The 23,288-nt window shown below is 36.1% G+C and overlaps 5 protein-coding genes and 1 long non-coding RNA gene across 11 annotated transcripts in view; 3 read left to right on the forward strand and 3 right to left on the reverse strand.

The window, feature by feature from the left end:
- LOC139989364 (uncharacterized) overlaps window positions 1–9,336 on the reverse strand; it is a 28,724-nt gene extending 19,388 nt beyond the window's left edge. Inside the window, exons 1-2 of the long non-coding RNA XR_011800322.1 lie at window positions 9,050–9,336; window positions 8,679–8,801 (exon numbers count right to left, since the gene is read on the reverse strand). This is a non-coding gene — a long non-coding RNA (uncharacterized lncRNA). The remainder of the gene's footprint in view (window positions 1–8,678; window positions 8,802–9,049) is intronic.
- On the forward strand, window positions 2,122–2,876 carry LOC141445806 (uncharacterized). The gene is made up of 2 exons (XM_074111852.1): window positions 2,122–2,426; window positions 2,485–2,876. The coding sequence occupies exons 1-2, from the start codon at window positions 2,216–2,218 to the stop codon at window positions 2,571–2,573; spliced, it is 300 nt and encodes a 99-aa protein (XP_073967953.1). The 5' UTR covers window positions 2,122–2,215; the 3' UTR covers window positions 2,574–2,876.
- A 923-nt stretch (window positions 9,337–10,259) lies between the features above and the next one.
- Window positions 10,260–13,924, forward strand: Ras85d (ras-like protein 1). 2 transcript variants are annotated; one of them, XM_072007684.1, is made up of 5 exons: window positions 10,260–10,418; window positions 11,125–11,315; window positions 11,389–11,532; window positions 11,644–11,850; window positions 11,996–13,924. In XM_072007684.1, the coding sequence occupies exons 2-5, from the start codon at window positions 11,187–11,189 to the stop codon at window positions 12,098–12,100; spliced, it is 585 nt and encodes a 194-aa protein (XP_071863785.1). In that variant the 5' UTR covers window positions 10,260–10,418; window positions 11,125–11,186; the 3' UTR covers window positions 12,101–13,924. The 2 variants fall into 2 exon arrangements, with proteins under 2 accessions (XP_071863785.1, XP_071863786.1); XM_072007685.1 differs by lacking the exon at window positions 10,260–10,418 and adding an exon at window positions 10,437–10,861.
- A 695-nt stretch (window positions 13,925–14,619) lies between these two features.
- Vap (RAS p21 protein activator vap) lies at window positions 14,620–19,847 on the reverse strand. 2 transcript variants are annotated; one of them, XM_072007677.1, is made up of 15 exons: window positions 19,451–19,846; window positions 18,760–18,941; window positions 18,470–18,651; window positions 17,997–18,394; window positions 17,782–17,927; window positions 17,383–17,716; window positions 16,829–17,172; window positions 16,568–16,759; window positions 16,353–16,502; window positions 16,221–16,269; window positions 15,936–16,154; window positions 15,600–15,832; window positions 15,378–15,519; window positions 15,160–15,300; window positions 14,620–15,077 (listed from the first exon to the last, which is right to left on the reverse strand). In XM_072007677.1, the coding sequence occupies exons 1-15, from the start codon at window positions 19,496–19,498 to the stop codon at window positions 15,000–15,002; spliced, it is 2,838 nt and encodes a 945-aa protein (XP_071863778.1). In that variant the 5' UTR covers window positions 19,499–19,846; the 3' UTR covers window positions 14,620–14,999. The 2 variants fall into 2 exon arrangements, with proteins under 2 accessions (XP_071863778.1, XP_071863779.1); XM_072007678.1 differs by lacking the exons at window positions 14,620–15,077; window positions 15,160–15,300 and having other exon boundaries at window positions 15,595–15,832; window positions 19,451–19,847.
- Window positions 19,848–20,063: 216 nt separating this feature from the next.
- Window positions 20,064–20,819, forward strand: Ksh (transmembrane protein 167A-like protein ksh). Its single transcript, XM_072007686.1, has 3 exons — window positions 20,064–20,217; window positions 20,382–20,497; window positions 20,567–20,819. Exons 1-3 carry the CDS (start codon window positions 20,215–20,217, stop codon window positions 20,670–20,672), a joined length of 225 nt encoding a protein of 74 aa, XP_071863787.1. The 5' UTR covers window positions 20,064–20,214; the 3' UTR covers window positions 20,673–20,819.
- Window positions 20,820–20,913: 94 nt separating this feature from the next.
- Window positions 20,914–23,288, reverse strand: part of LOC139989378 (lachesin) — a 39,796-nt gene continuing 37,421 nt past the window's right edge. For all 4 annotated transcript variants that reach the window (XM_072007680.1, XM_072007681.1, XM_072007682.1 and 1 more), the window contains exon 9: window positions 20,914–23,054. In XM_072007680.1, coding sequence (XP_071863781.1) covers window positions 22,720–23,054 — 335 coding nt within the window. In that variant the 3' untranslated portion in view covers window positions 20,914–22,719. The remainder of the gene's footprint in view (window positions 23,055–23,288) is intronic.

Genomic DNA, 23,288 nt, shown 5'->3' on the forward strand with positions numbered 1-23,288 from the left:
TATGAAAGGGGCGCATGGCATTAGCATATCATCGGCCTTGTGCGCGGTATATCTCCATGATAGAGCGCATCAAATATCGGTCGGCCGACGCGACGAGATTGATGGAATTTTCGAATCTCTTTTACTTCGAGTCTCTCTTTCTAGAAACCACTTTAAACTCGAGATTAAAATGTCCGATACGAGAACCGATAAAGATCGTTCGTTACGTATTGGCGGAACTTTCGTTTAAACTAGTTAATCGAGTGACCGTTCGAGGGAAAACATTAACGCGAATCGAAAGAAAATATAAAATCGTGAAATCAATCATATTTATCGAGAACTGATAGAAGAAATGGAAGCTCTCATTCTCTTTTCTTTTTTTTTTTACGACGAAATGCAAGAGAAAGAAACGATATGTTGGGTGTTTGGGTGAAAGATGGACGAAGGAAGGTCCTGGTATCGAAAAACGCGACGCGTTAGGTCGTTGAACAAAAGTAATTCTTGTATATTTGGCTGTGAAATATGAATCCGTGCACTCAACACGATGACGCAAACACTTCGCGAGGAATCGGGAAAGAAAAGAGCCACGAACGAGAAACAATGAAACCGCCAGCGTTCGAAGAGCTTTCCCGACATTGCAGCCTTCGTGTCCAGAAGAAATTTTCCAGAGAAAAGCAACGATCCTGTCCCGTCGACCCTTGTCTCGTTTAAACTTCCCAATCCCCTCTTCAGAAATAGTAACAGTTCTTGCTCATCTACATGCTGCTTTCCCTACTTTCTTTGCCCTTATCTCCGAGTCGCGTCTTCTATTTTCAGCAGTAGGGAATGAAAAATATTAAGCGGACCGTGTTGTTTGCCCGCCTCGGGGTTCGCGTGCCAGCTGAATTCCTTGCCCGTACATTACATGTTATGGCAGAATGTAGTTTAAAGGACAAAGTGAAAACCCGGCGTTACCAGAATCGCGAAGCATGTTCCTAAAGAAAATTGCATGCAATTTTCCCGAGTAGACGTTCTTATGTTAATGAGTTGAAAGGGTAGACGCGCAAACTAACAGTCGCGATACTTTGGAGTGGCGTGTCGTTGGAATAAACGCGTCGCTTCAGACACAAGAAAAAAAGGACCAGACGAAAGAAAAAGAGAGAGAGAAGGTAGTGAAGCTGAAGCGATTATACGCGTACTCGGTGTAACGACTTAAACGAACTCCAAGCAGACCGTTTAATTCATCAAATTAATCGGCCAATTATACGAGAAATTGCGTTAGCTTGAAAAGTTTCCGAGAAGAGTGGCGAGACCCTCGCGAAGAATTTCATTTAAAAACCGATAATTCGATTGTAGTCGGTGCCCCGAACTTTGATCGCACGGTAAAAAGTGTAACAAAGTGGATTTCACTAACAGATATCGTTCGTTCTTTAAGTCCGTGGAAAGGTAGCGCGATTAAAAATTAGTTTCGTCGCGAGGCGGATGGGCGCGACCCAAAAAAACCAACTATATCCTATGATATAAATTTTAATTAAACACGCCTCTTGATATGAAGGAGCTTCAGAGATGTTCCAGTAAAGCTAATTTAATTAATACCTTATATACATTGCAAGTTGACCGCGAAAGCTGAGCACGGGAAATTATCGCAAAAAGGATACAGCCTGCTTTGAAGCGAGTATTATACAGTAGTACATTCGCGCAGATTAGTACGTCGAAAGCTAGCGTGGCACGTAATTTGGCTGCACGCCGGACTGATTCCGTACGTTTGAGATCGATCGATACGGCCTTCTATCTCGATTAGCCTTCACGCAACATATTCGCTTCGATCACGTTGCCAGTCTCGCCGGAAATATTATACGAGTTGGTAATTCGCGTCGAAAGACAGGAAGTCATTTGCAGCAACGACCGATTTCGCTCTCTGTTTAACGATTAATTTCTCAATTAGAATTCCAAACTCGAAAAGTCAAAGTCCAATCGGAGAATTTCCTCGCTTTTCTTTCGCAATTTTCGATCCATCGGAAATTTCAATTGCCAAACTTAATAATCGAACGTCAACGCGAAACGAATAACAAACGTTCGCTGACATACGTTCGTGGAATACGCGTGTATGTGGTACGTATCTCGATTACCGATCGCAACTTGCTTCAGTCGTCTGGACAGAATGGCGACCGACGAACAAACCTCGAGATTATAGAAGGCAAAAGGCGCGGCGCGTTCGAGCACGACGCCGAAAAATAATCGATAAATCGAAAATAACATGACGGATAACCGATGCGTCTGTCCGCGATGCCTTCATCCATCGTGTCCTCTACCGTACGCGGAACCACCGTACGACGAAGTGGCGCACGAAATCGACAACAACTTCATATCCGTGAAAATACCGAAAAACAGAGGGAAATTCGAACCCGAAGGTACACAGCAGCAACAAGACAAATCGAGCTTCGACTTTAATTGCGCGGATTCCGAAGGTACACTGCGGCTGTCCTTTGTCCTTTTCTTCCTTTATTTCGTCCAATATCTATTCAGAGGTACGCGCGTACGGATACGTGTTGAATAGTAGAGCGTGTGTTGCACAGGTGAAAAATGCAAGCCAGGCTGTACGAAAGTGCACGTGATACCGGGTCAGAAACCACCGGCGACAAGGCCCGAGGAAGAGATACTTTCGTTGAAGGCTATAAGGCACATTATGCCAAACGACAACCTAAAGAACACTCTCGAAATTGAATTTAAGACGCCGCGAAATTACATTCCTCTGCCAGAACTCGGACCAACTCCTCCCATAATTGTACCGAAGCAGCCTGTTTGGAGAAGGGGCAAGGCCACGCGCAAAAGGAACAAGTAAGATTCGCCATGAGAGAACGCGATTACGCTCGGTGTGGAACTCGCAGCTGTCCGAGAATATTTGCAGCTTGACTAGGAAAAAGTAAGACAAAGATACGTACGTACATATATATATATATATATATGTACGTGTATGTATATAAATATATGTAGAGGTATAAAGGGGTAGGTAAGTAAGGGGTAGGTAGACATTTGGCGTATTAGGTTCGACGCACCGAATGAAACAAGATATGCCTGGATCGTGCCTGGTTTTTTTTTTTTAGGTAAACGAGGTTTACCCCGATGGCAGGATACGTTTGGCAGAAAATCGGCCCTCTTTAGGGATTTACGAGTGACACGAAACTAAAGCGTTCGCCACTTTGTCGTAAACGCAAGGCCAGAACCGGGAGACCGAATAATGGAACGATAAATCACTAGCATTATATTCTTGCGCATCTTGGGGAACGATAAATCATACGGCGCACCGAAGGCATACGGACGCGCCGGTATTAAACGTTTTCGGAGCCATTGTCTTGCCTGCTGGCAACGGGGATCTTTTTAAGTCCTGCCTCGAGTCTCATCCGCTTCGATGAATCGCAGGTATCCACGATTAAACAGTATCGCTTCGACTTTAAGCTGCGGACGACACCGGCGTACAAGCTAAAAGCAAATCATCGTAACGCTAACTGCGTACGCGAGAGCAACGAAAAACCTGTAAATCTCGGTGGCAGGCGTTGAATTTCGAGGGAAGTTCGTTTCAATTACGATAATGGCCACGGCGAAACCATTACGAGATAGAGAGCGTCTTGCCTCTTCGCTGGAATTCGCTTTGATTAACAACCTTAACGCAGAAGATTCGCGATAATAGGTCGTTAAAGTTTATCTACGATCCACGGGTAAACGAAGTACCACCACGGATGCTTGTTTTTACGGGGACGTATATTTGCGTGGAACATGCGGATGTAACATCGGCGGGCAAGGAACAATGCGGATGCAGGGGAAATGGAACAATCGCGTTCGACGAAAGTTTCATGGAAATTCAGCGATTACGATGTCGGAACACGACGTTTCTCAATGGATTCGAAATATACTCCGAGAACAAAGCGAATCGAACTCTTGTAAAAGTCGGCAACGACGGATACAATAGTGCGTGCACGGGTGCATACGTACGCTGTTTTTTGCATGCATCCACGTGTTGCTATACAAATTTCCAACGAATTTCAAAAGAGAGATCTACGAAATATACGCACAGTTGACGGAAGTAAAATTTCATCGTGCCACGTATCGAACGTATCTACGTCATGCAGCGCGTGAATAAAATACGCTCTTTTCAGAGTGCATCAACGAGAACCGAAATAAAAATATTTGCACGCTCCTCCACGAGTCCCGTGTTTCGCTTAATAAAAATGTTCTCAATGCCGTGATGTATTCTCCATCGAGGAACAAACACGCCGGATCGATATCGATGATTATTATGTCCTTGAAAAACCTACATCCAAACGAACTCTTAATCTACGCCGTTTCCCGATTAATCCCAAATTATCAGCAATTTCGGGCTAGAAAATTCGTTATCGCGTTTAACGAGACCTTCTCGATCGTCGCGTAACTAGCTTATCATCGAACCTACTCGTTCGGCAAATCTCGTGAGATTGCAATTTACACGGCCAACGTATCGATGTTAAATCGGTGCAGATGTATCGCTGTTTACTAGCGGTCTTACTAAGGAACAGCGACATAACGATCTTGCGTTTCGATGGTCTCGTTATTCCGACGCTCGACGCTCCGATTCCAGCCAATTTTCCTCCGCTACTGCTCCCGATTATCCTTCGAAATTAAACCGAAATCGCGTTTCCTTTGCGCTTTGTATCCCGGTTAAACAGCTTAATCGCGCATCAACGAGTGTCAAATGATACCCCAGAATGGTTTCCTCTACCAAATTGCCAGCGAACGAATACGATTCCTTGCAAACACAACTTCTCGCGCAACAGTGGTCGAGAATCCACGGGCAACGTTGGAAAGGAAAATTAGAGTAATTTACGAAGCAACCGATTGAAAAACTAACTAGGATTCTCCTTCGTCTCAAAATCCGTTTCTCTGTCCGTGTTCCCCTTGATAAATATTTATTATGCGCAAACAAGAACGAGGAGTCCTGGTAGAAACCACGCACCGAATTCGATCGTGAAAGCATTTGCTTGTACTTTAAACGATCTTCCTCGGTATACCGTATAATTCAATAAAATTTGAATTTATCGTCAACGCCGCATTTCACGCGACCCGAACTAGAAACCGAAACGTTCTTGCAGCGTCGATCTTTCGTTATTAGCGACGAACACGATCGCTCGAAACTTAATCGATACACGAAAAAAGATGCTGATCGAAACGAAAGATCGGTAGCTACACGTGGACGAAAAGCAAAGATTTGCGAAGGTTGGAACGTCGAGAATAGAGAGAGGAACGAAAGAATATCCGATCCGTTGTATTCGTCGGGTCGCGCGATAACCAACTTTATCCGGACACGAGATTTCTCGCGGAAAATACACGACCCACTGATTCTGCGGCGTGCCGGGAATACGTTGAACCGGGGCTGAATTGACGTTTGACCAGCCCGTAGGCGATACGAAAATATACCGTAAATACGCTCCACTCTTACCCTCCCAACACCAGCTCTCTACTTCCTCTATTTTATTTCTTTCTTCCTTTTTTTCCACCTTCCGCTGTACACCGAGTTCGCTACGTGCCTCGGAAAAAAGTTACCGCATTGCGTGACCCGTCTTTTCCGATCAAATCTCCGCCCTATGGTTAAACACGCGATGATTATCAACAACCTACGGAAACCCTGATTTCTCCCTATCCTCTTCCTAATTTACCCCTAATTTTCCTCTAATCTATTCTTTTCATCTGTCGATCCTAAAATAATACGTAGGCACACGTGTATACCGGTGTACTATGACGGACAAATTGCCATTTAATTCGAGTGCGAAGACTATCTTGGAATCTGGCGGTGATATTATCCAGCTGCTGAAATCAGCACCGGGCCAACATCGGCAATTTTGCCGGCCAAACGCGAGACTACGCGATAGCAGCAACGAGCTTCGGTAAACAGATTAAACGCGCGTTCGACGAGTCACGCAGGTGAGCACCAATTGCGTTCATTATTAACGTAATCAGGTGCACCTGAGCCGCGCATGAATACGTTGCAACGCGACCAGTTTACGCTAACGGTTGCGAAAGGTATCGATATCGTTGGGAACGCGCGCGAACCAACGCGATGATTCGCACGCTCCATTACCGTAATTTCCCCGTGAAAGCAAAAAGGGACGAGCCTCGATCCTCCGCAAAGTAGTCTACAAACGACCATGCTAAGATTGTACAGAATCGTGGAAAGGATCGAATCTCGTTCCAATTTCCCATCGTTCGCGCACAAACCGAAAAGAACGGAAATTCGATGAAAATTGTAAAAGAATCGCAGCATAGACGTAAGCAGATGGAAGAAGGTTCTTTCGTTCTATCGGGACCAAGTATCGTCTGGTGAAATTTTGGTTGAAAATTTGCTAGAACAAGGTGCAGGATCTAGGATCCTACGTTCGCACAATGTTATAGCGGCTCCTATTTTCGCCTCTCGTCCTTCGTCTTCTCCACATCCTTTACGATTTCGTCGTCGTTTCTAACGGCTAGGGAAACAGGGCCGAAAAGACGGTACGGTGAAACAGAGGGAGAGGAAAGTTCTAAGCACGAGGCTACATTTGCATTTCTCGACACTTTGGTCCGAGCGGCGCACCGACGTTATGCAAATCTTAATTCGCCTCACTAGAAAACTCGTAAAATTACCGAGCTTTTCCGCAATAAAGCCTCGAATAACTTGCACGCCTTTGATCCTTGCCCATCCAGGCCACGGCGGTGTCTACCATCTTTCCAGCAAAGTGATTCCACGATTATCGTTTCGCGATATATGACGATCGTCGTTTGCGAATCAACTGTTAATGGCTATCGTTTGATATTAAAACGAAATTGCAGAACCACGCGTCGAGGATTCGCGTTCAACCGTCCATTTGTAAATTCGATCTTCGTATTTCGACGTTAGCTAATTGATAGCCGCGGTGCAAGGAACCATGATATTTGATCACCGCTTAATTAAACTACGCGATGCAGACGTAAAACTCATTAACAATATTGCACAAGTTGTAACCAACGGAATCCTACGTAACGATAAAATCAATGTATATAGCATATTAAATGCGTAGTTTTTCATCAAAAGCAAATGCGTGATAACATTCGTTATGCAGTTCCGATTTATCAAATAACATTGAAACGATGAAAGATAAAACAATGACACGAGAATATGCTATCGGATTTCGTTAAATTTCGAAATACGAGAAAACTGTGAAATATAAATAATTTTTCCACCTGTAATGTACAATGTTTTTAAAAAAAGGTAGAACGGGATAACGTTCGTTTCTAACGAATTTGTTATTAATTTATAATATTTCTGCAGTTATAATTTTCCAACGTGCGACTCGGTTAACCGATTTTCCGGAAAAGATTCGAGATTTTTAATTGAATTAAATGAAATTGATTAAATAACATACGGAGAATAAAAATCGCTTTGTTACAACGGGTGAATATAACAGATTGTAAATACAATTTTGTTATTTTTAATCTTCGAGATATCCTCCCAAGTGCTCCAATATATCGTAAATACATACATACGTATAGATATAGAATATCTGATACGAGTTTATGCACTTGAAAAAGTTCGTGTTAATCGACGTTGTAACGAAGATTAAGGAAACGTGCAAGAATCAAGTCTCGCGGAAATGAACGCAAAATAGGACCGTTTTGGACAATGGTATGATGCACGTTTTACGCGTATATGAACTTACCGAGTGGCTCATTTAACGCCGAGATATCTCGAATAATGGTGACGCAAAATGTTTCAACCAGAACATTTACGCTATTACGTTTCGTGTTAAAGTTTATTACCTCACAAGCCAGGAATTCGAGGAAAGCTTCGTTTTATTAACACGTAATAATACCGCTATGTTAGTTTTTCTTCGATAGAATTTCCAAAGATATACGAGATAATTTAATGGAATATTTGCGTACACTAAACTTCTGAAATATAATTTTCGAAGACAAATATTAACACAGTCAAAAGCTATTACATTTAGTTAACCATCGTGTTAACACCATATTGCGGTAAAAAGGATAAAAGATATTTATCCAGGTATAACGTATCGAGTAAAGTGGGAACTAAGTTATCGACTGATAGTTCCTTCCATATCCTTAGGAGATAAGTATAGATCACGGAAAATCTATTTTACTTGCACTTCGAATAAGATACGATATGGTACAACGAATTATTATTATTCCTGTACTTCGTTGCTACCGATATTTTATAGGATTTCATGTAAAGTGTTTTAAGCGAATGCAATGGGTGTAATATATTTAATCCAACCACTGAAGTTATAATTGAGAATAAAATTTTTAAATGCTACAGATAATATTATTTAAATTGCGCGCGTAATTATTTGAGATTAAATTTGTATTTAAAGACGTAAATTATTGTATATAAATTGAATTTATATATGCAGATAATCATAAAAGATCATAGTAAAAATGATTACAAAAATAGATTAAAACAAAGGTACACAAACAGTGTACCTAATACGTATATTCAAACTAATAGAGTGATTTATGTAATCGTTTTTATTTTCACCTTCGTGATCTGACCGAGCTTTATTAAAATTTGAAATAATTTATATTTTATAATTTAATTGTATTACGTGTAGACTATTCGTATATGAATAATTTATGTATGTATAGCATATATATTGCGTATTCTTTAAGTACGTACTTGTTGTTCATGGTCCAATAAAAAACTAATATAATTGCGTACTTACGTCTGGCTTTGTTGTAATAAATCAAGCGTTGTCAAATCTGATCAAATTAGCTATTCATCGTTCGTAATGTGTATACTGCAAATCCCCATTCTTTCGAAGCCATTATTGCAATCAGTCAATGATCTGTACAAAAGAAAACCAAACATTTAAAATAAATATATAAACTTAAAACCAATTGTATTAAAATAAAGCAATAACTGAACTAAAATTCTGTCTCAAAAACTCATAATAATACAAACTATCAGTAATACTGAATATCAAATAAAAGACCGACGAAATCCAAACACAAAAATGTACTAATAGGAATTATACAGTTTCTTTATAATTGTATTTAACGAATGATTAAATAAATACGTGATAATGAAACAAACCTGATACTAGATTGTAAACAAAGATAGAATTGCACGGAGAATACTATCAGGTACTTCGTAGCAAAAATGACTTCAAAAAGCGTGATACTTCTTGACGTCTCGATTTTCGACAGCAGAGTGGTGTCTCGCGCCGTAGCGTCGCCTAGCTGCTTTCCTATTGGTTGCAACAGAATGGTTTCTCGTTTGATTGAAGCCGCGCGCAAATTCGAAATATTGTACGCCGTGAAAGCTTCCTCGATTAACAAAATATAGCAACCTCGGATCGAATAGCCATAAGAAATTTGTAGTGTTTTGTTTCTTGCTCGACATAAGACATATCCACGTACACGAATAAACGATTATTTGTAAAAGTCAAGTGTTCCAACAAATATTATAATAATATTATATAACTGTGGCTGTATTATCTATATAATATATATATATAATATGATACAACGTCAAATAATATAAGAACACAAAATTGTGAAAATTTAAAACAAGATTTTTCAATAGTGGAATATAAATTTGGATTTGAATTCAAAAATTTGAATTTGAATTAAAAATTTCTGTACTTTATCTCTAAGGTTACCTACGAACGGTAAGTAGCATATGTTTCTTTCCTTCAGTTCTCAGTTGCACTGTAAAATTGTCACAATACATAATATCTCATCCATTTTTCATGCACAATTTTTACAAATTACCATAATAATACAGGTTGATCAACTGATCGTTATCATTTTACACGTTTTACTTTCGCGAATCAAGCGTAACAATAGCGACTTCTAAAATTCAAATGGCCCATTATAAAACTATGTTCGCAACTAAGAGTTACAAGAATTATAAAACCAATTATTACGTGGCATTTGACTAAACTAATTTAAAACGCTCCGAAAAGAGTAAGATCACTAAAATATTTTAATTCGGGTTTCGTGTTTGGAACCATTAAAACTTTTCAATAAATTCATCTATCCTGCTTTTCGAAACGACTAAATAGAGGACGCACAAGGCAGAATCGCAAGTCGACAGCTCTTCTCTGATTGGGCGAAGGAGAAACTTTAATTTTTCTCTCGAGTCTTCTTTGTAAGAAAGCCGATCGTACTTCCTTTCTCAAAATCGATATCGTTGAATCCAAATTTTACATTTGATAGCATATTTGTAACAAAAACTAGAATTTAATGCGAACGATTGAACTCTTTATTTTCCTCGATATAATAAAAATTTGATTATCCCTTGATCCACACCCTACAGATATGACATTATATCTTTATATATTGGCATCACTGATGCTTCTTTCCAGATGGTTTCTCCAGTGACTAATTCGTAATAGTCAAAGTTGAAAAAGAGTGGTTTTAAGCCGGTGCATGTTCCTGAAATGAATTTTTAAACTTTGGTAAGGGTATGATTGAAAACGGAAGAGATTTTGTACTTGAACAATGTTCATTTTCACATCGATAATATTACTCGTTTATCCGATGTTTACTTGAAAACACACCTCCCGTTAAGCATCAATAATTCGAAGAATTTAAAGCAAAAATTATTAAACACTCTCTCTCTTCTAATTAAATTACATTCGAAAAAATGCATCAAGTGTGTGTGTAGAATGTATTACAATTGTGTTTGGTCATCAGTTACACGTCCACTCACATGTCTATGATATTGTTATGGGTGTGCTTGTTTGACACACTCATTCTGTTTTTAAGTTATTAAGTCACTTGAGTTAAGTGCATTACACTCGAACTTACCATATCGATCGGCGAATTAAAAATATAGATGATTTAAGGAACGATCGTGCTAGAGTGCATACAAACTTGGCACAAAATTATTGCTCACAAAGTACGTATTATTCGTAACGATCTAGTCAGAGAATTAATCTATCAAAACGATGCTGATGAATGACTCAACAAAGAATCACCACGCGAAATTCTTGAAAATATACGAATTTTTCTTTTATGTCTGTTGTAAGAAGTAGTTTGCATCTTCTGCTAAAAATTAATACTTGTTAACCCCACATTTAGTATTTCGTTTGTTTAATTGGCTATGCACTTTGTTTTGCACTCGTTATGCGATTGATTTAAAAGCAAACTTTTATTTTGTAGAGGAAAAGAGATTGCAGCTTTAAGTTAAAAGCTTCAACCTTCATTGGAATAGAAATTACATAATGACAGAGTATAAGCTTGTAGTTGTGGGAGCTGGAGGTGTTGGCAAATCTGCGCTTACAATCCAACTAATCCAAAATCATTTTGTAGACGAATATGATCCCACTATAGAAGACTCTTATAGAAAACAAGTAAGTTTCTATCATAAGCAATGGAAATAGTTATCTGAAAATATATTTATATAAAATATTTTGTAACCTACAGGTAGTTATAGATGGAGAGACATGCCTTTTAGACATATTAGATACAGCTGGTCAAGAAGAATACAGTGCAATGAGAGACCAGTATATGAGGACTGGAGAAGGATTTTTATTAGTCTTTGCTGTAAATTCGGCTAAAAGTTTCGAAGTATGTTCATCTGCTTTCTTAAAATTGTTATGTTTCTTTCTTTTTTCTTTTCTTTTTTTTTTTTTTTTGTGAAAATTATGAAAAAATGCTTGCACATGTTTATTGTTATAGGATATAGGAACGTATAGGGAACAAATAAAAAGAGTTAAAGATGCAGAAGAAGTACCAATGGTGTTAGTAGGGAATAAATGTGATCTTCAGCAATCTTGGGCAGTAAATATGACACAAGCAAGAGAAGTTGCCCGTCAGTATGGTGTGCCTTTTGTTGAAACTTCGGCTAAGACTAGAATGGGAGTAGATGATGCTTTTTATACTTTGGTAAGTAATGTTACGTGATTAATTGCATATTTTACGAGCAAAATAGAAAGAAACATTATTTGTGATAAATACAGCAAACAAATATAATAAACAAAAATTTATAATATATCTATGCTTTTATCGGCTTGCTACTAATAAATTATAGGTGAGAGAAATACGGAAAGATAAAGAACATAGAGGTAAAGAAAAAAAGAAACGGATGAAGACGGGTAACTCAAGCCGTAGGAAACATCGGTGCTGTTTGCTTTAAATCACTGAATAATGTTAATTCTCTCATTTGGTACATTAATATGGAAATAGAACGTAAAAAACATTAGATTATGTTCACTTTACGCACATTTTTGCAGCTTCCTCTATAGAATATTGTAATGAATTACAGGCACAATTTTTTCTATACATTGGGAGGGATAAAGAACAAAATATATAATAGTATTGTATTATATCGCATACATTTTTACTCTTGATGATAAATTTCATAAAATACATTATTTGTTCAACAGTCTGCCATATAACTCTTAATATTCCATTAGCAGGAAAATTTTAACCCTTGATTGCGTAGAATAGTCAGTATCAAAAAAATATTTTCTAGGCCATCCACTTCTTTTATTATGTTAAACATGGAAAAAGTATTATCTAATCAAAGAATTCTATTAGTATTGTGGATGGAAAAAATATGTCATTTGTTAAATTTAACAAATTCCATTTTATATATTTTATTCAGATAGTTCATAATTTTTTAACTTATTAATTAAATATGTTTTTATTGTGTATTTTTTCATTTTAGCGTGCATAATAAAAGATTACATTTTCCTAAACAAAAAGATACAAGCCATAAAACTCAAAAAACTAAAGCGTGGATAACTCATTTTGTGCTGTGATGAAGTAATTTTAAGCATGCCATGCTAGTTAGATATTACTGTAATTAAGTATGCAATTTTCATAAAACGCCTATTTACTATTTTAATAGTACATAGTTGGTGTTTTCTTTTTTTAGTGCAATTAAAAACGTATACTTGAGATTTCTTATGTCTGTAGAAACTAACAGGATAAGTTGTTAATTTCTATAGCAATGTTTTTATACGTTTGCAGTAGGGAATGATTGGTAGATATGAAGTTATTCTGATTATTGTATAAATATAAGCGTCATTTTTATCGATCATTGTTGTTTCCATGTATAATAAAAAAAAAACCTATAAAAACTATAATTTTTTTTAGGGATTATATCGCAAACCAGAGTGAAAGTTTCCATTGATATTTGAATGTCTATTATCGCCTGTATGTCATAGTAACGAGATATCGCATTTTGCCACATCTTTTTATCTCTTCATCTTATCATTTTCATGTTATCTTAGTCACGATTGTATTACGAGAAGCAAATAATTTTAAGGCATTATAAATATCAATTGTAAACTTTTATTGTAATCATAAACTTTAATATTTGTTCAGACAATAATGCCATCAGATTTCAACGAGACATGTATGTATAACATAAAGGATCCATTTTTTCTATAAAATCTATATCGAAATATTTAATGGAATATTTGAGATCATACTTGCATACGATCGTGTCTCGGGTCTAACTGAATTTTTAACAATCAAGGGTTAAATACTTTACTGAATGATTTAAATAGTACAATTTGCAAATATTCTTATATATATGTAAACGCGCAAATTTGTAATACTAGCTTTTTCAAATGTCGAAGATATAAATATATAAAATTGCACAGCATAGGTGTTATTATGTAGTTCAAATTCGTAATAAAACTTTGTACAAAACGTGTTCTTTATATTCATTCTATCTTGAATGATTGTCATTAAATATTAATTATTATAAGTCATCTATGCTGTTTGGTTTTATAACATTGAAAGAGCAATCGACAAATCGTTGTTTGATCAATTTTATTCTTACGATGTGTATATATATCAAATAATGTTATTCAAATCAAATGGTACTAATATTGAAAAATTAAATTTCTAAATCAAAATTCATGCGTCTTTATCATATGTAGCATGTTTAGTGTCAACTTTGATGCTCACGCGTATTGGGAAACATTAAACGCGTAACACTGTTTAATATTTTTTTATTCTTTTATTCAAAACATATTGTCCAATGAAAAAAATATCATATAAGTATACACAATAAGTACAAATTATAAAAAGCAATGTTTCTTTCTTATTTAATACATACACTAAAGTGTACTAATTCAATAGACCGCATATATCGATGGATAGGAACGTAAACGTAAAAGAGTATGATTGAACTCCAATGTTCACGGATTCGGCATGATATTCACTTTTAAAGTTAGGGCAGAAAATAAATTTATAATGGTTCGATATATTTCATCCATTATTTAAAATAGCCTTATTCAAAAACATATACTTCATAATCGTAACATAATACCACCATTTATACATAAATCGAATGTTGAAACACATTTTAATGTGTCAATGTCATTGTGGATATACATCTTAGTTTTTTAACTTGATATTTAATATATATTTTTGTTAACAGATTTTCTAAGAATTTTTGTATTAACTGATTAGGGTCTTAAATTTAACACAATATTCGTCATTTAATGGCATGGTAAAACTATTGCAACGATACAAATGTAATAATTAGTTTATAAAATAATTAAAATTAATAAAAAATCATTTATACGTATAAGAAATACAGTTTCTTAACCTGCTTCAATTACCATTAATTATTAGAAAATTTATCAAGATAGCATTTATTTTAAGAAATTGGGAAACTATATGTAGAACACAATATTTTTGGTTTAATTTGCATTTATTTTCGAGCACCTAAGTAAATATAAAATCGTTATACGCCTATATGATTTTGTATGTAACTATATCACTGTCATGGTACTGTTTACTATACGTAAAAGCTATCTTCTAATTACATACGAAATGGTAAATATAGGCTTGTGTGTATACAGTAATATATATATATATACATATACATGTATATGTATGAATGAACGTGTGTTTGGATGTGTGTATGTATACATATATATATATGGCACATCAGTCTGTACGTTTACTTAAACCACTTATGAGTAATTATTAAATACTACCATGTATCTGTCGACAAATCTTATAAATTGTTTTGTTACGTTTGGCATTATTCATGGCGGATGGCTTTAGCACTACCGTATCATTTCCATGTATTTCTGTTTATGTTTGCTTAACATTTCAGTCACGGTGACTAATTGCTTTATTGTTGGCTGGAAAAAGGAAGCATTGTTCATTTACAAACGAATATTGATACGATCGTAAGCGTCTAAACAAATAGATCGTAAAACATACCTGGGTTTTCGATAAAACTTGAAGTTCTTTTAAATGAGAAACACAAATATGATGCAAGGTTGCCAAATCTCTTGCTGTATCTGAAACGCAACTCCTATTTCTTGGATCTGCACCTTCAGATTCTGGTTTTTCGGTTACGTTCTACGATATAATCTCGAATTATTTTAAAGTCATATTTACATATTTACATATTATGCAACATTTAAATGCATACTTACAGATAACTGATCCAGGAAAACAACCATTCTCTCTTTGTTTTTAAGAATAAACGGATTAACTACCTCCATGTATGGTTCTTTCCCACCAAATTCTACCAAATTAGCCAGATTTTGTAAACATTTTGCAACCATCACGAGTGACCTGCAAAATTATTTAATGAGAATTAAAGAGCAATTTATTCAGTTATAAAATTTCTTACGTTTAATATAGACCTACCCTACCTTGCAGCAGCTGGAGGTGGTGGTTCAGCTATTAAATTAAATGACCTAGGATTCAATATGGCAGGGCAAAGTAGACGTAAAAATATAAATCCACTGACTACTCGCGTTCTGACTAGTCTTTCATGTGGCCATTTGGCAACAACTGCTCTTTGCAAACATCCACAAATATATCTCAAGGTCCTTGGACATGCATCAGGACTTGTAAAAATGCTTAACGTCACTTCGTCTAAAACCTAAAATAATATTGATTGCAAATTTCACAATCGCTTGGAATAATTTATATTTATATTGTAATATTATATTAAATTATATTTATTTATATATACATATGTATACCTGTAATAAAAATTCGGCATTACTGCAAGCATCCTCAGGAGAATCCATTTTTGTTGGATTTAATTCACAGCTCTGTTTACTTTCGATCAATTTTACTATGGTGTCGCGTAACGCGGCTTTTAAAAAGGAGGTGCACACTGATTTCATATATAAATCCATTAAAGTAGTCGTAAGGCTAGCAGCTCTAAAAAGTGTTGGCGTTTCATCTTCTTTGTCCACCTAAATAAAACACCTTTAATAAGAAAGACACCTTTTCTTTAGAAGTATAAATATAGGTGAACATACTTCTGCTTGGTTTAATGATCTCAGGAGGTCTGCTTCTTTTCTTTCATGCCTAAAGACATACATTTTAAATTATAACGTTATCCAATAAATGGGAAGCGAAATATTTAATACGTTGTACATTTTTGTTTATACCTAAATATTCTAAGTAAACTATTTGCCAATGGTACTCTATCCAAGTGACACACATCTGCTAATGCCCTAACAACATGCAATTCTGGATCCAATAATAGCTGTTGTAACGGACTATATTCCTCGGGAGGCATCGCTAAATCGTGTCGATACCTGCAATGTAACAAATACATAAAACGTACGCAAACAGTTGATAAATATTTTTATTATATTTCTACCTTATTCGTAGACGAAGCACGCCCCATTCACCGATCGGGGTAAGTCCTGACAACGGATACCATTCGTCCATTTCTTCCCCATTCGTCAAGCTCGCCAATTCAACTGTCAATTCTGCAACTTCCGTATCTTTGCTGCGTTTTCCTTTATTGTACAATGTTAAAGAAAATGACATAACATCCGGTGGTACATCCCTGTAGAATAATTTATGGTAAATGTCATTCAAAGATATAAATATTTATAAGGGCAGATCATATACATACTCTAAAATGAATTCTTCATCCCAAATTGGATGTAATCCAGTCTTAACTTTTGTGCGGGCGACTTTTACATTATTTAGAGCCACTATGATGAATGGACTCGGTACTAGCTTATATGGAAGTCTATGAGCGTCTAAAATATGCAAATGTAATGAACGCAATTCACGAAGACGAGCAACCTTTGGAGCACGAGTAAGTTGTGATACACATAATGGTTTCAAGGCATTAATCCAGTCTAAAGCATTCTCTGAATTTGGAGCAGCCAAATATGTTATCGTGGCCAAACATGGTAAAGCACGTTCGACTAATTGAAAGCAATGAGGTCTATCGAAGACGCTTTCGTGAACCTAAAAAAACTACATCTCAGAAATGAACTTTAACAACAATTTAGTTATACTAATAACTCTTACATAATATATAGTTTTTAAGGTGATTTGCTGCTAATGTTAGTACAATTACATACATAGAACATATATGTTTGAAAGATAAGACAGTCTGAAAACTGACACGATCATGTAGAAAAATGGAATTTATTTTAATTATAAAACTCGATCTACCTGGTATAAATAAGCACAACTTAAGTCGATAAGACCTTTAGGTTTGGTTCTTTTTGGATTGTCATATAAATACAAATGAGTGTCAGTTGCATCTACTAAAAGTACAAAATACAATGCTTTCCACTTCTTATTCTTCTCTGATTTTTTTTCTAGATATCCTTGCATTTTTATCCCTTTATTTTTCTTTGCTCCAGATTGTTCACGACATTCTCTGAGAGTTGCATATATCTTTTCCGCGTGTTGCACCTCTCTGTTGACTCTTACACTACCATCAGGCTCGGTCACCATTGCTTGAACTAAAGTGTGACCCTCAACTATTTGTTCTTTCCGATATCTAGAAACAACATTTTTGTAATAATCTAAGAATTTCAAAATCCTAAAGATTTATATCAGACATACCTGTTTATAACAGCATCAAGACATTCAAAAGTTCTACCACCCATAAGATAACGTACACCCTTCTTTTCGATTCTAAATCTTTGAATTTGATTGTTTATATGAAAGAAGAGGGAATAATCTCCAGGGCTATTGTCTGAAGGCCTGACCTGTATAGCGTGAAATAAAGAATTATTATTTTTAAACATTAAATATTTATAAGAAGTTATATAGCTTACCAAGAAACTACCAGGTCCTGCTTTCACCAACATATCAACAGCTTCGCTTTTAGTGACATTGGGATGAAACCAGGAAAATACAGTATTGGGATCAATGGAATCATCTAAATCCTCCACTAATTCGCGAAAAATCAAGCCCTGTTCACCAGTTCTATGCGCAGTAACCCATAACCAACCATCTCCCATATCATTATGCACAAAAAATATGTCACCCTTCTGGAAGCTTAACTCATCTGTGTCAGGCATTTTTGTATATGGCAGTATTGCAACTATTCGTTTCTTATCGTTCACTGGTTCAGGAGGTGGAGTAGGATGTATAAGTCTTTCTCTCTTTAGAAGATCAGAGCAATGAGTATAATATGCGACAAGGTCTGACAAGCTATTGAACTGTCTGCCTCCTATAACAAGATACATATTATTTTACAAATCAGTTACAATTATAATTATTCATTTCATTTACATGTTTACCATACCAATATAATAATCTCCACACACAGCTGTAATTCTAAAATGATTAATGCCAGTTCTGCCCAGATAGGACAATACATAACTTCCAGGCTTCCTATCGCTTTCACGTACTAAATAACTACCCATTTTACTTGCATCCCACAGTCTTTCTTCTGCAGTAAATCTATCTAATCTACCATGATACCATCTGCAAATTATTCGTGTATTGAAGTTTCTATTCGTTCTATCTTAAACATAATTTAAAAAGCAATGTTTTCATTAGAAATTAAAATCTTTTATCGATATTAAATCTTACTGATTCTCTGGTGGAGCTGTTAATAGCGTTGCATTAGCGCTATCAGGCTCTTCAGTGTCTTGAATATCGTCTGGTATATTTTCAAGAAAAGGATCAAATTCATTTTCCGCATTCATTGATTCATTTTGTCCACCATCTTCGCTACCAGTGCTAGGAGAACCTCCTTTGCTATTATGATCCATCTACAAACATAATTATATATAAATAAATATTAAATATTTCATGCAAAAACTTATAAGCATTTCTTTCCTTTTATCAATTCTATAATAAGAATATTTAATAATTATTTTTCATAATAATCACAGCTTAATAGTACCACAATATCTTTGTTTCTATTATAGTGTCACATCACACTACTCTAAACATAGCATATATTTCTGTCAACAAGGCATAAATATCATGTGTAAATATTTACTTATAATTCCCCCCCATATCTATAGCTTTTTATATCTTCCTTTAATACGTGCAGATACTTATCGAAAACATTGTCTATAAATAATACCGTAAGCACCTTTCCGTCGAAAAATTTAAAAAATAATCATTAATCTATGAAAACTTGCAATATTCTGCAAGCTATCACAGATTTTCAAACATACAATTACAATTTATTTCTTCTTATTTAACTATTGGTATTTTCAGCGATAATACGATGACGGATGAATAATCTATGATGAATAATACCCGTAAGTACCTTAGCACTGTTGGACACGCTTGGACCTCCTCGCACAAATTCTGCCATTTTCGGTTCACATGCACTCCTTCATACACACGATTATGAAAAAGAAACTAATAGTATTAATTGAACGGCATCCGTTTTATTGCGATCCTCCTTACTACGATTATTTACAAAAGTAAGCTGTTATTGATATAAAATGTATTGACGTTTCTCGGCAGCCATTTTACTACTGCACGCGTTGATCGCGGAATATAGAGATATGCAGCGAGTACTTTTTACCGTATGAAGTTTTTAAATATTTTTAAATGCCGGCAACATGTTTTTACAGTTATCCGTTTATCGACTAATTGAGCGATAACTTTATATATCGGACACGGTACGAATCTCTTAAAAGCACTTTTATAAATAATATACCATTGACAATACGCTGATATAGATAGCCAATGTCTCGATAATAAAAATTATTCGTATTATATTAAGTATAACACTATTCTCGTAATAAATGTCAATTTCTCTGTAAATCGTAACACGAAGACAAATTAATTTAAAATAAATTTTGCTAGATTTTTAAACATTTGTTCACCAAAGAGCTACTAGTTCCTTCTTGAATCTTTTCGTTTGTTGCGTATTCGCCTTTTATCGTAGCAAATTTTTGTATCGTAGTTTTGATCGTAGTTTTGGTGTGCATTTAGTCAGTAGTTAAAGTAAATGTCATTCGTATGGAAACTAACTTTGTGTAACAATTTTATATAACAATTTATCATCGTTCATAAATCGTAATGGTAAGGCCATGGATTCGTAAAATATAAAATGTATATATTGCGAATAGTCGAATACATGATTATAAACAACCGGTGACTTTTGTCATAACCTCTTTGATACTTATACAGAATTCTCTAAATCGAGCAATTTTTTCTAAAGTTTATTTACGGGGTTTGACACGCAGTCTGCCCTATTTAATTTCCAGAGTTTGCTGACTGTTATTTTGCTACTGATATGTACCTGTACTTACGTTAGATCTATCGTGCCCAGTTTATTGGACAGTCGATTAGGAAAAGTTGGGTATGTATATTTTGTCGACTTTAAAAAATATCATGTATATATGCATTGATACTAACGTGTAATAATTAGTTTTCAAGGTACTCTTTGGAAGTGCGCTAGGATCGGTGAGAGAAAAAGTCCATACGTGGCAGTGGGTTGCCTTTTTATGGCTTTCAATATCTTATTCTGGTCTTAATATTTACACAGGGATTACAAACTATCGAAAAATATTTCAATCAATCGCGTATAATTCTATGCTAATGACAGATGTAATGAATTTTAATGTAAATAAGCTTAAGTTTAACCTAAAATGAAAGGAAATAATTAATATCTTTGCTACTTGCACGGTATGTTTTATTTGTCAACATGTTGGTTTCTCCAAAGCTATATAATTATCCAATTTGAGCACATTTTCTCACCATATTTTCATAATATACTTTTTTTTTCTATAAACAACAACATTCTTTTATTATAGTTATTGTAGAGTTGTTATATTGAGCAGTGTTTTACGATATACAATATTTGTTAAATAGATATATTTAACACGTGTGTCGTTCTGTTTATTTCGCGGATATGCTACTATTTCAATGACAATAAACCACGCATCGTGACTAAAATTTGTACTCTGTAATAGAAGACATTCATGACAGCAATAGTACCAGAAGAAAGCTCCGACACTCTCGGTTTGAAAATTTTATGTGCTAAAGAACATCGAGCCTTTCTAGTCGCACCATTTCGTACACAGATTGTAATTACAGAGTAGCATATGATTTGCGGTTTTGCGAGGAACATTAAAAAAATGATGCAAAGCACGTACAACTTATTAGGAACGATTATTGTCGATTCCTTGAAAGAAAAATATTTCCTCGATATTATCGCGAACGATCGTTACGCTAAAGGGAGACTGCGTTGTTCGTTTATATACACGTTTGTATAAAAGAAAAGAAAAGAAAAGAAAACGAAGAGACGCTGAATAATACAACGAATAATCGTTATCCGATAGATAACGTAGAACGTTCAGAAATGTATTCGATGATCGCGCCAGTTGATTCCTCGCAGTTAACCACATCGATTATATTTATAATTGTGGTCTTGTTTAATCGTTGGCATATGAGGTACGTTACTTGCCTACGGGTAATTAAAAAAATACGTAAAATAAGAAAAGTAAGGTCTAGTATCTTTCTAAAATATATAGTACGGTACTATACGCCCTACGGATATGAATCTTAGATATGACGTGTTTAACGTTCGTTAAGATGCCACTTACGATCTCAGTTCACTCTGTTATCGTACCGATAAATAAAGATATTATCTTATTACCCCTTACGTACAAATTAGTATGCTAATTATTTGTCTGTGTTCGAGTATAATCGAATAGTTGATTAAGGAGCGGTGATTCACGACAAACCGCGAATCTCGCAGAACGTGGAGATACAATTAATCGTTGATAATAATTATTACGGCGTAAATCATTATATCATAAGGGATGTTCATTTTAATTGGATCGCCAATGCCATTGTTGAAATAATTTCGAAGTGTGGGTAATCGATTGAAAGTATCAATTTTTAGTCGTATTTTGTCGAACGATGATCTCGTGAATGACACTGGTGGCCCACTTGAGATAGACACCCTGCTTGTGTAAGGCTTTCGACGCTAACGTTATAAAAATTACATCGTTACTCCTAATAACTCCACAAATCGGAAATAATAATTCCAATGGGAAACCTTGTATTCCTTTTGCTTCGTTCGTTGTTAAAAAAATACTCGACAATGTTACATTTAGTTCAACTAAAGAACACACTTCGCTCACGACTTTACTCTTTTCCCCGCATTCCAAAACGGATAAAAGGGTCATAAAAAATACATTCGTAAGCATTTATCTTTTAAAATTCGCAACAGTATTCACCGCGGTGTTTGTCCGCGACAACAGAGACATCGATTTGTTCGCTGTATCGTCTATTTACTAGCAATTCGTGCTCCTTTCAAACGCAATAAGAACTTGCTTCCGTTCGATTAATACTTGCGAGTCACGATTTCTTCTTTCTATCGTTTGTTCGGAGATATCGTGGTCAGATTCGGATCACGATGTTCGTCTAGCCGCAAGATTTCCTATTCGTTCGTTCGTTCGTTCGTTTCCCTTGCGTGCCATCGCGCGTGAACCGCGAGCGAACAACTTGCAGTAGCTTTTCGCTCGCTCAATCCGTTAACAGAGCTTTCGCCGCGTACACGTTCGTTGCGAACGTTTACCGTAAGGTTAGGAAGAACAGCAAGCAGACCGCGTAAATCCGCGTGCCGCTGACTTTCTTCGCGTTGGCACAATTTCTCACGTTCGGGGTGTCGCGATTCTTAAACAAGTTCTTGTCTTTGATGAAAGGCGCCCGTGGATCCACCGTCGTCGAGGTCGTCATGTGCTTGCTGTAAACGATTCTCGCGGTACTCTTCTGCATCGCCGGTGTGCTCATCTGATGAAAAATTCGATTTATCGTCGTGACCTGAGCGAACTTTGATTTCCCTCGATTGCTCGATTTGTTCCAGTTTGCCAATGTAGTCCGAGTGGGTGGAGTTGCTCGTTCAATTTCTGAAAACAATTTCCCCGAACTGTATAGCGAAAACAGACGTTGATCTAAGAGAATACCGTGTAAGACCGAGCTTTGTATCGATTTTTTACGAGGAAAATCAGCCGTCGGCTCAACTACCTGCGTCGGCCAGCGCGAACGATCTTACGCGGTCGACAGAGAGAAATCATGGCCGACGAAATCGGTGTTGTCCGTGACCGGCACATGCGCGCGCAAGAACGCAAACACTGGCTGGG

Source organism: Bombus fervidus, chromosome 7 (genome assembly GCF_041682495.2).
Source record: "Bombus fervidus isolate BK054 chromosome 7, iyBomFerv1, whole genome shotgun sequence".
Lineage (NCBI taxonomy): Eukaryota > Metazoa > Arthropoda > Insecta > Hymenoptera > Apidae > Bombus > Bombus fervidus.

Excerpts from the sequence above, each read along its gene's own strand:
- Ksh (XM_072007686.1), top strand. Across the intron at positions 20,498-20,566 it reads AGTCGATTAGGAAAAGTTGG|TTTTCAAGGTACTCTTTGGA; the intron begins GTATGTATATTT and ends TGTAATAATTAG.
- LOC141445806 (XM_074111852.1), top strand. The coding sequence starts at position 2,216 with ATGACGGATAACCGATGCGTCTGTCCGCGATGCCTTCATCCATCGTGT. Across the intron at positions 2,427-2,484 it reads TAATTGCGCGGATTCCGAAG|AGGTACGCGCGTACGGATAC; the intron begins GTACACTGCGGC and ends ATATCTATTCAG.
- Ras85d (XM_072007684.1), top strand. The coding sequence starts at position 11,187 with ATGACAGAGTATAAGCTTGTAGTTGTGGGAGCTGGAGGTGTTGGCAAA. Across the intron at positions 11,316-11,388 it reads AAGACTCTTATAGAAAACAA|GTAGTTATAGATGGAGAGAC; the intron begins GTAAGTTTCTAT and ends TGTAACCTACAG. Across the intron at positions 11,533-11,643 it reads ATTCGGCTAAAAGTTTCGAA|GATATAGGAACGTATAGGGA; the intron begins GTATGTTCATCT and ends TTATTGTTATAG.
- Vap (XM_072007677.1), bottom strand. The coding sequence starts at position 19,498 with ATGGCAGAATTTGTGCGAGGAGGTCCAAGCGTGTCCAACAGTGCTAAG. Across the intron at positions 16,155-16,220 it reads GATCATTAAACCAAGCAGAA|GTGGACAAAGAAGATGAAAC; the intron begins GTATGTTCACCT and ends TGTTTTATTTAG. Across the intron at positions 15,833-15,935 it reads ATGCCGAATTTTTATTACAG|GTTTTAGACGAAGTGACGTT; the intron begins GTATACATATGT and ends ATATTATTTTAG.